The 12,172-nt window shown below is 41.6% G+C and overlaps 1 protein-coding gene across 3 annotated transcripts in view; it reads right to left on the reverse strand.

The window, feature by feature from the left end:
• Positions 1-12,172, reverse strand: part of LOC122798097 (G protein-activated inward rectifier potassium channel 4-like) — a 512,634-nt gene that overhangs the window by 68,586 nt on the left and 431,876 nt on the right. For all 3 annotated transcript variants that reach the window (XM_044066770.1, XM_044066772.1, XM_044066771.1), the window contains one exon: positions 9,272-9,450. In XM_044066770.1, coding sequence (XP_043922705.1) covers positions 9,272-9,450 — 179 coding nt within the window. The remainder of the gene's footprint in view (positions 1-9,271; positions 9,451-12,172) is intronic.

The raw sequence follows: 12,172 nt of genomic DNA on the forward strand, positions 1-12,172 counted from the left end.
GGCCTGAAAGGGTGTAGATGTAGATACAGACCGGGTAGAGTGAGCCTTCACTCAGAACGGTAAATCTTTACCCCCTGAGGAATAAATGAAAGAAATACAACTGGAGATCCACCTGGACAACATGACTTTGGAAACAAGAGACCCGATTCTGTTTTCTGAAAAAGAAACAAATAACTGATGAGATTTTCTGAGGTCTTTCATTCTGTGCAAATAAAAACGTAATTGCCTGTGCACATCCAATTGATGAAATTTGAATTCTGCCTTGCTTGAGAACTGGGGAAAAAACACTGGCAATTCAATAGATTGGTTAAGGTTACTGACTGACGCCACTTTAGGAAGAAAAGAGGGGTTCAGTCTGAGAGAAACCCTGTCCTTATGAAAAATATAAATAAGGGGGTTTGATTGATAAAGCTTGAAGCTCTGAAACGCATCTGGCTGACGTGATGGCTACTACAAAGACAGTCTTCCAAGTTAAGAATTTTAAATCGCAAGTGGCTGCAGGCTCAAAGGGGGGTGAAGTAAGACCCTGTAGAACAAAGTTTAAGTCCCAAGGCATAACAGGTTCCGATACCGGAGGACAAAGTAACAAAGTGCCCTTCAGGAAAGCCTTACAGAGTCTATGTGCCATCAGGCTAGGCTCGTCTGCGACGTGAAAGGTAGAAATCGCCGTCAATTGGACTTTAATGGTTGCGGCCACAGAACCCTAGTTAAAGAGCATAGACAAGAACTCCAATACAGATGAAATTGGAGCTGTGTAAGGGTCAATCTTTTTGGCATGTGCCCAGATTGAAAACCCTCTTCCATTTGCTGTAATAAATTTTCCTGGTCAAGGGCTTATGAGAGGAAGATAAAATATGAACCACCTCTGGCAAAAAATGATGAAGCCTAACTAATGACAGAAGTGGAGTAGCCAGGCTGTCAACCAGAGGGTCCAAAGAGAGGGATGGAGCTGCCTTGACATGTGTGTCAGTAAGTCTGGTTGTGGGTCCAGAATCCAAGGAGCGTCCATGAGATAGGGATGGAGAAAGGGGAACCAAATTTGACAAGGCCAGTGTGGGGCAATCAGAATCATTCTGCTTCCCAAGGATTTCACTTTCTGAATAACCTTTGACAGCAAGGGGACCGGAGGGAAGGCATATAGTAGACTGGAGGGCCAATCGTGGACTAGAGCATCCCTGGGTGACTCCCCGTGAGGGGGGATCAACGTGAAGTAGCTGCTGAATTTGGCATTGAGGGGGCTGGCAAAAAGGTTGCAGCAAGGCTGACCCCACCTGCGGAAGATCTGTTCCGCAACTTGACAGTTCAGGGACAACTCATAAGGCATCAGAATAGTTCTGCTTAGCCTGTCTGTGATCACATTGGACTTCCCCAGAATGTGTGTTGCCACCAGACAACATTGGGAAGACACTGCCCACTGCCACACTCACATGGCCTCTCTGCAAAGGGGATAAGACTTGGTTCCTCCCTGCTTGTTCAGATACCACACCACTGACATATTGTCTGAGTGGATTGCAATAGTCCCAAGAGGAAGAAAACTCTGAAGTGCTTGCAACGCTAGTAGCACAGCTCTCATCTCCAGGACATTGATATGCAGTTGCATCTCGTGCTCTTGCCACGTGCCTTGGACTGTCCTGCCTAGATAATGCCCCACCCCACCCCATCTGGGAGGCATCCATGGTCACCATGGCAATCGAGGGAGCAGGAACAAAGGGCTTTCCTGCATTCAGGTTGTCGGTGCGAAGCCACCAACTGAGATTCTGTTTGCACCTGTCTGTGAGTAGAATAGGGTGAGAAAGTGGAAGACATTGAAGAGACCACTGGGCAAAGAGAAGCCACTGAAGGAGCCTCATATGTAACCTTGCCAGAGGGACTAACATAATTGTAGCAGCCATTGTCCCCAACAGTTGGAGGACCCATCTAGCCTTCTCTCTTCTCAGAGGGAGCAAGGCATGAACTTGTTGTTGTAGGACTTTGATTCTTTCCTGTGGTAAAAATGCCTGCATGAGGACGGTGTCTAGTTTGGTGCCTATAAAAGTGACATGCTGTGAGGGCAACAAGGCAGATTTTTCCCAGTTTAATGTGATGCCCAGCTGTTGACATAGGTTGATAGTAGCATCCCTGGTCTGAAGTAGTAGATGCCTGGTGGTGGCAGTAAGGAGCCAGTCGTCCAGATACGGAAACACTTGGAATCCCTGACATCTCAAGTGAGCAGTCACCACTGCCATGCATTTGGTAAACACCTTGGGGGCTGTGGTAAGACCAAAAGGCAGGGCTCGAAACTGAAAATGACTGGCTCCCAGCCGGAAGCATAGGTGACTTTTGGATGCCCTGTCCATCTTTATGTGGTAGTAAGCATCCTTGAGGTTGATGGAGCAAATCCACACTTCTTTTCCCAACAATGGGAGAATAGACTGAATGTGACCATTTGGAACTTGGACTTTTGCACATGGCTGTTCAATTGACTGGGATCCAATATGGGTCTCAGGTCCCCTGTCATTTTCAGCACCAAAAAGAATCTGAAGTAAGTCCCTAATCTGATCTGGTCTGAGGGGACATGTTGGATGGCTCCTTTTTCTAGCAGCTTTGAAAATTCTGAAGCTGCGTAATCCCTTTGACTGGGTGGAACATCCGGGATTTTCTTGATTGGAGGGGGATTTGATGAGAAGGGGATGACATATCCTCCGGAAATTATTCGTAGAACCCATTGGTCCTGGGTGATGTCTTGCCAGGCCTCTGGGTATAATGAGATTCAACCCCCGACTGGCTCTGGAAATGCACAGTCAGGCCTCCCATCAGGAGCGGCGGTAGGGAGAACCACGAAAGGAATCGCGGTCTCCCAAGTTGTGGGGGCCTCCTCTGCCCCTAGGGTGGTGTCTCCCTGAATAACCACCCCTCCCCTGCCACTGGAGGGGGGCTCACCTTGTATACCGGGAAAAAACCTCTGTGATTTCTTGAACCACATTTTGCCACCCCTCTGGGCCTTAGGATAAGGCCTAGAGGGAAGGGAAAAATGGATTCCTATGGCAGACAGAGTTTTTCCCTCCTGCTCGCACCTGGTGAGAGTATCTTTCACCTTGGTTCCAAACAAGGAGAAACCATCAAAAGGGGCATCAGTGAATGAAGACTTGAAGGCCTCCGCAAAATGACAAAGGCACATCCAGGCCTGCCTCCTAAGAGCAACTCCTGAACTTGCTGCCCTACACGCGCCTTCGGCTGCATAAGAGATTAGCCTCATGGAGGAGTTTGCAATGGAATTGAGGGTAGACATCTGAGCGTTGACCATCTGGGCCACAGCCTCAGAAACGTTACCCATGAGGGTATCTCCAAGATCCTTGAGGAGATCTCTCTGGAGCTGTGTAAAGTATGATAAATAATTCCGTGACCATAAGGTAAAGGTCGCTGAAGAAAAAGTACGCTTCCTGTACCGGTCCATGGTCCTAGACTCCTTGTTAGGGGGACGGACAGTGGAGGAAGTCTCGGCTAATTCCTTCTGAGTGGTAGCTGCCACCACCATGGCATCCACAGGGACTCCCTTGAACAGAAATTCCTTATCAGGAGGAGCAGACAAAAATTTATTGGGTCTCCTAGGGACTGGTTCCACAGAGTCAGGGGTTTCCCATACCCTTCGACAAACCAAATCCAGAAGCTTGTCGAAGGGTGGAGATACCCAGGAGGCAGAGGGCTGAGCACCAAAGGCCTTCAGGAAGACCGACTCCTCCTCGGAGGGGGCTTTGGATGGCCAGTCACCTCTTTGTTTCAAAATCTCTAGGATGTCAGAGAAAGAAACATCCTCAGAGGATGACTTAGGGACCTTTCCAATTCTCGAGGTCGGTGTCTGATGTGAGAGACTCATCCTGGGAATCTATGTGCTTCCTCTTGCATGTCTTCTTTCTGGGTGGCTCCTCAGGCAAAAACTCTGAGGGGCCCTCAGAAATGTGGAAACCACTCATGGGAGTACCCTGAGGCCTTGGGGCTCTGCTGTCTAGAGATAGATGGTGATCAGAGACCTGCACCGATGTAGTAGGGTACAGAATGACCGACCCACATGATGCCACTGATGACCTGGCCAGCACGCTCCGCATGGACTCGAAGGCTGGTCCCCCCCGAGTCCGAAGAATGACCAGCTTCTGAAGGCATGACAGGAGTCAAACTTCCCCGTGCTGAAGCACCAAGAGGGAGACTAGGAGCCAAGAGGTGTCCCGAAGCCTCTCCCTTGGGTCTAACTGAAGAATCCTGAGTCCTGAACCCCGTGGATGGTGCAGACGGGGTCGGAGCTGACATTGGCACCGATAAGCCAGGAGGGGCTATCGGAACCAACCTAGGGACATCACACGGAGCCAAGCACTCCGGCTTTGAAAGCTGAGATGTGCTTGGAGGAGGAAGTATTGAAGCAGGTTGACGGACCGGAGCTGAATGGGTCAGAGCCGAGAACAATTTTGCCAAAACCGGTGACTGAAGGAGTCTCTGCACCACTCTATCAATGACCACATCTGATAAGGACCTGGAAGATTTGGAGGATAGAGAAGGAGATCGAGACCTCCTCTCTGAAGGGGACCTGCGAGGAGGGGATACTGGCCTAATGCTAGGCGATCAGCTCTGAACAGGTTCCAAGCAGATTGGAGCTGAAGCAGGTTCCATAACAACTGACACTTCCTGCGGCTCCGAGGACAATGGAGCCGAGGATGTCAAAGCAGACTTTGTTATTTTCTCCGGTGGCTCCGAGAAGACTGATGGAGCCGGAGATCTCTTTTTTGATTTAAAGGATTTTGCCTTAGAGCTGGAAGCACTCTCCAGACCCTCCTCGAAGGAGGGTTTCAGAAGTCCCTTCAAAATCAATTTATTCTTCCTTTCCTAAAGAACTCGCAGACTAAAGGCATGACAGAAGCTGCACAACTCCTGGAGAGAGATCGCTCCCAGACAATACACACAGACAGAGTGTCCATCGGTAATGGACATTTTATAACTGCACCTAGAGCATTTCTTGAAGCCCGAGGACTTGTGCTCCTTAGTATCTTTGGACATAGTTAACCAACAACAATTAAGCACCAACAACAATTAACCACTGAATAAAAGGACCAATGGTCAAACAGTCACAAGGTGGGAAAAAGCCAACAACAAACAGAATACCACAAGATCTCTAAGTTAAATGATCCTAGACACAAACACAAGGGGGAAGGACTAATACCTCTAATTTAAATGTTTTTTAGTGCTGGTAAACTTTTATGACACAAGGAAGCAAGGGGATAGACTAGGTCCTCTAACTGAAAACGGGCCTAGCCCATTGGAAACAGCTAGTGGGATACCACGGAAAAGACGATCAAAAACACAACTTTTCCACAAGACAAGACAAAACACACACAATAGCTATTAAAATAGCTTTTTTGCAAAAAATTTCTCTGATAAAGAAGAAAAAGGGTACTTAGCCACAGCCAAGAGCGAGACCACGTCCAAGCTACATGAGCGGCAAACGAGATCTGGGGATAAAGAGCAGTGCAGCATGGGATACTATCTTAGCCCAGCCAATAGAAAGACTTCAAGCTAAAAATTTTGGCCGAGTCGGAGCCGACATTTGGCTCTGAACCCACGGGTAAGAATGTAGATGAGATTGGACTACATAACATCCACAGTTTCGCTCTAGCTAGATGACCACATAATCATAATATATTTGTTTTTTAAACAACAGCTTACCTCTGCAGAACAGGTTCCGCACGCACTAGCAGCTAGGGTGATTTGAAAATAAGAAATGGCGCGAGATAGGGAGTTTAAAATACCTCGCTTCCGTATTCAGGAGTGCTATGGTTACAGTGACCTGATTGGTGAAACCCTAGCATTGCAAACAGGTTACAAAACACTTTGCTTTAAGCAATTCTAGGCATTAAATTAATAGTATGCCCCTTTCCAGCATTTAGGTGAGGCGCATTAAGGTACATTAATCTACTATGCCGCTTGGTTCTTATCTTGCAACACAAACGCGCTACTAAACACTTTGCTTTAAGTAATTTTAGGCATTAAGTTAATAGTATGCCTCTTTACTGCTTTTAGGTTGGTGAGAGGCGCATTAAGCTACATAAATCCACTATGCCGCTTGGTTCTTATCTTGTGACACAAACACTAGACCACACTAACATATAAGCATTTCTAATGTGAATATTACACTCTGTGTTTCCATGTAATATGCAGGTATATCTTCTTCTTCTTTCGGCTTTTCCCAGTTAGGGGTCACCACAGCGGATCACCTGTCTGCTCATGATTGGCAGTGGAGTTTTACAGTGTCGAGTTGCCAGCCCAACCTTCCACAGAAGGCACACACATGCACGCACTCACACCTAGGGCCAATTTAGAATGTCCAATCCACCTACAGCATGTCTTCGGGATGTGGAAGGAAATGGGAGCACCAGAGGAAACCCACGTGACCACAGGGAGGACATACAGACTCCACACAGAAGGCACCCCAGCGGAGGATCGAACCAGAGAACCTCTTGCTGTGAGGCAGCAATGCTAAACGCCGCACCACCATGGCTGCCCTATAATATGCAGGTATATAAAGTAGCAAAATACTAGCAACACGTAAGCCTATGTTCCTTTATGGCCCTAGTACATGTTACAACAGCTTAATATTCCATGAACAGCAGTATGTTAAAAAAGCAAACTATGTAGGGCAATTGTTAAACCCTACTGCTTGGACTAATACACAAACATGCAGGCAGGTTTCTGTGCAGTTCTAATGTACAACCAAAGCATAATATCAGTTTCGCTCCAGCTAGATGACCACATAATCATAATATATTTGTTTTCTAAACAACAGCTTACTGCCACAGAATGGGTTCCACAAGCACTAGCAACTAGGGTGATTTGAAAATAAGAAATGGCGTGAGATAGGGAGTTTAGAAAACCTTGTTTCCGTATTCAGGAGTGCTATGGTTACAGCGACCTGATTGGTGAAATCCATCTCCTCGTGGTTCCAGTCAGCCACCATGAGACTACAGAGACAATCTGTGAGCTCTGTTCAGGGAGAACAGGAAAATCAGCCTAAGTGAGGTAAGTTCAGAGTATCTGCTTCCCTTTGACTTACTTGATAGAGCCTGTATTAAGTACTGGCTGAGGAGGTAATGGGGAAACCTAGTCTAATATTGCTAGTGTTGTGAGCTCCCCCATAATTTCTATAAATCTAGGGTAATATATCTAAGGTTTATAGATGATTTGAATTTCTTTTATGTCAAAAGAACAGAGTAGGGCACAATCCTTTGTTAATAATTACAGGTGAATATTATGGGTCTTCAGTTTGATAGTACCCGGGTGAATTTTTTGGATATCCATCTTAATGGATTGGATACTCAAATATAGTTGGTTTCCTCTTTTTCATTTATTAAAAATGGTAGGTTTGTGTCTAATGGCACATATACATGTAGTACTAAGGGAGTCATATATGATCTTAGGTGCATCTGTAACTTATATTATATTGGGGATACATCAAGAAGTTTAAAGGTGTGCTTGCAAGAGCATGTCAGGGATATAAAAAATAAAAATTTGGATAGTCCCTTGGGTGGGCAGGGCATTTTTTATCCCTGCATAATTCTAACCCTGAAGATTACAAGGTTGTGTTTTGGAAAAGGTTGAGGTAGGCATAGGGGAGTGTGTAAGCTTAAAAAACAAACTTTTAAAAAAAGAAACTCTTTTCATCTTGAAATACAGCACTTTAGAGCCCTTAGGGCTCAATAAGTAATGTAATTGGAGGTATGTAATTTAGTGGTAGTAATTGAATAATTGTTTAATTGTTTTTTTAATTGTTTAATTGTGGTATTTGTAGCTATTTAAGCTTTTTTGTAAGTAATGTATTTTACTCTTAGAAAGCTTCTTTGCCGAGGCGCTACGTTTTATTAAATTGTGATTCTTTTGGACCTATGGCCATTGTAGTTTTGTATATTCCTACGTTTTGGTGTGTTGTATCTTTATACTATTCTTGGAAGCCTTGCCCTCAGTGGCTTAAATGTACAGAGCCAGAGACTTCCTGGAGCTAGACTGGCAGCCAAAAGACATGAGAAGAGACAGAGAAAGTCTCTTATTTATTTTTTTATAACATTTGCTGACCCACTACCAACACCAGGCCCTAGGCAGCTCCCTAGGCCACCTTGTGTGGGATCCAGCCCCACTGTCAACTGTCTATTTGAGGCTACCAAATTGTGTCAACCAAACAGATGTTGTTTAACGTTGTGCATTTAACTAGCTGCCTAGTTTTATATATATATATATATATATATATATATATATATATATATATATATATATATATATATATATATATATAGTCCACCTAAAGAGATCCTTTCTCTAGCAATTTCATTTTAAAAGACTATTCCACATAAAGACCAAAAAACATAACATTTTCAAAATATATCAGTATTCTGTACAGCAATTATGGCTCTGCATTGCTTTAATTAGTAGTGTTATTTTGTCATTAGTTTTACTCCAAAATGGTCCAATGAAACTGCCATACCAATGTCAATTTGTTTTAAAGCAAAGCCATCTTCTCACAGTTCAATATGTGTTCTCATTGTATGGTACAGTCAAGATCAGTGATGTCTTGTCTTTCCTTTGACTTACAAAGGTGGTACTCCGAATTTCTACTTCTCTTGAGAATCTGTGAAGTGTGTCAATATATTTTGTGACACAACGTCTGCATTTTTTACTAGCAAGCTTTTAGCAAAATAAAAGTTCTGCTAGAAAATATTTATAAATGATGTGTGTTTGATAAACTTAAGCTTTAATATGAAGCAGAAGTTCAACCTATTGCTCTGTTTTTGGTAATCTCCCATGAGTAACAGTTCACACTTGAAAACTAAATACTTCTTTACATCCAATGTTGTTATCCTACTGGCACTATTTTAATGTAATAGCGGTGACTTTAGTAGTTTTGTCAGGTGTGGCTTCCTTCCTGCACCCCTTCTTACTGTCCGAAGTGACTCTGAGGAAGTAGATGATACATCAGATACTAGAAGGAAGATTTCACAGATAACCAAAATATAGGTTCAGCTACTATGAACTGAGGGAGAGCCAGAAAACAAAGAGAGGGATATATGAGTGGTGTTTCCTTGTCTGTCAGTTTTAAGGTCTGTCATTCAATTAGGTTAATGGGAATCAAGCGCACTTTCTGATGAGAAAAAGCTTAACATTTCTGTGAGGATGTCCTTTAGTTACTCTGACATACTATACCCAAAACTCAAGCAATGCAAAGTCCTTTGTAGACATTAATATAATTAAAAGATTCTATTACCGAGAAAAATCTATTTCATATCCATAGCCACTGGATGATAGTGAAATGATTGGTAAAAAATTGTAGCCCCAGTAAATCTCACTTGGGAGGTAAGAACGTCTTGCTTGAAAAGGTTGCCCAGTGGTTTCAAATGTTCCTTCCAAAATGACCACAATTTCAAACTCTTCACGAGATAAGTCCTAAAACCAATGTTATAAACAGTAAACAATTTAACCTACATGACGTAAAATGCAATTTAATCATCATGCTATAAAACTGATCAAAAATATTCAGACTTGATAAAACTTAACACTGCCTTCAGAAGCAAGGAAAAAATTAAACATTATATAATGTAGTTTCTTTACTGTATCAATATTCTGTCTGTACCCTGTTACATATATTTGAATATAATTAATGTGGTACTTACCTTTTATTATGTTTGCTTATTGTTTTAATTGCTGATTGGGAAGTCTAAAATTTTAATGGCTCCAAAAATTTCAGATGAGTACTTGGAGTAACCTATCCCTTCCTAGTCAGTCAATACATTCTGGACATCTTTAAAAAAAAAAAACTCTTATATTTTTTTCATGCATTCCAAGAAGGTCAGAAAAGTTAGCCTCATACCTTGCTATTAATTGAAAAAAGTAACCTTATCTTCTACTGATGCATTCATTAGCTGCATGATTAAAGATGATGCTTAATGCTTAAAACACCTGAATATGAAGTACCATGAAACTTTATGATTCATCACTTCACTTATGTAAATGGATAAAAAGGTAGATACACAGATAGATATGTATACAGACACACACACACACACACACACACACACACACACACACACACACACACACACACACACACACACACACACACACACACACAAGCAGAGATAACTAACCATAATGGGAATTTGCATGCATTTTAATTCCTGGTGTCCAAAACTGCCACACAGATAATATATACCTTACATTCACTTATCTCATGACCATTTAATTTATGTTTCACGGAATATCTACCATATTACCTGTCTCTGCTTACATTCAAAATATACTCTGTATTTTTGTAATAATTGTCTACTCTAATAACTAATGTATTATTATTTTTGTCTAAATTACTTTTTCTCAGTCAACAATAATATAGTACTTATGCTTACTATTGTCACAGTCATTGTTATTAATTTATGTTGTAAATAATCTATCAATGGATCTTTTCTGCATGGGCCTCAGATGAAAAAGGGTCTCATACCCACTCAGACTTTCTGAGTAAACAAATGTCAAATAAATAAATAAATAATAAAAATAAAACTTTTTAGATATATGGATAGTATCAACATTAAACAGAATCTGCTCCTCAGGTGGAAATGCAGGGATTCATTCACTCACACTAGCTCACTGGTTTCTTCAAAGGATTACAGTAGCAAGAAAAATCTCCAACATCCTTTTAATAATCACTGTGATAACTCGATTACATTTTCTGCAGTAAAAAAAAAAATAATAACTTTTACAACATTTTACTGATCAATTTAATAACACTGCATTTTCATAATCATATGATTCTAATGATCCCCTTTACAGGAAATCCTTGGAGAAAGTATACCACAAAATGTAAAATAAAAAAATAACTACACTAATGTGACTAATGCTATCAACCAGACAGTAAAACAGGAATGAGACTGTGTAACATACAGATTAAAGAACAAATCCTAAAACACATTTTGAAGATGTGTAATTCAGTCTCATCAAAGTTAAATAAGCATAGTCAAAAATTACGCCGAGTCTGGAGCAGAAGCAGAGAGTCTAACGAATATATATATATATATATATATATATATATATATATATATATATATATATATATACATATATATATATATATATATATATATATATATATATATACATATATATATATATATATATATATATATATATATATATATATATATATATATATATATACCTATCAGTTGATCGAGTTTTCAGAAACTCAAAATCCATATGGTCGAGACCATATGATTTGAGTTTTTGAAAATTCAAAGCTTTTGAATGGAGATTGTGGTATAGTGAGGATCAGGAAATTTACACTTTTGTTCACTATAGTGTGATCTCGGAGTTGGTATATATAATTTGCAGGGGGTGTGGGGGACACAGCCCCCCACATGGAGGGTGCAGGGGGATTGCCTCCCCATGCAAAAATGAAAAAAGGTAGATTTTTGTGTTTTTTTTTTTTGATGTTCGAGTTTTTGGAAACTCGATCTTGATCTTATGGTCTCTTGGATATTTTTTCTAGTATCCAAGACCCATAAATAAATATGGGTTCATGTCAAATGGACAAAGGCCCAGTTAACCGATGACCACATCAACAAGACGACATCACCGACAGGACAAATCTCCGACAATGGTAAGTCAGTGTATTACGGAACAGAATACATTCCCATTTCCGTAATACACTTGAAAACCACGTTAAAACATGTATAGCAGGGGGGAAAGCCCCCCTGCACCTCCATGTGGGGGCTGCACCCACCACACACCCCCTACTTAAATATACCAACTCCAAGATCGCACTACAGTGAGGGAATGGGACTAACTCCCAGACTGCACTACTCGCCGTTGTCTGGGATTCGTTCTGTCAGCGAAGTTGTCTCATTGATGTGGTCGTCGGTTAACTGGGCTTTCGTCCATCTGACATGGACCCATAAATATATACATAGACACTGTTGAAAAAATGAAGTAGATGGATGAACAGGTCATTGCTAACTGGAACAGCTTTCTAAAGAGAAAGGTACAAAGCAAATGGTGAAATTTAGAGCAAATAATACAGGCATGTGACATTTGGACAAATGATCCTTATTTGTCTTCAAAGTCTATTTTCAATATAACATCATCTTAGCATTGTAGTTACTTGACTAATTATAGTTCA

This window comes from Protopterus annectens, chromosome 3.part1 (genome assembly GCF_019279795.1).
Source record: "Protopterus annectens isolate FY-2018-M chromosome 3.part1, PAN1.0, whole genome shotgun sequence".
Classification (NCBI taxonomy): Eukaryota; Metazoa; Chordata; order Ceratodontiformes; family Protopteridae; genus Protopterus; species Protopterus annectens.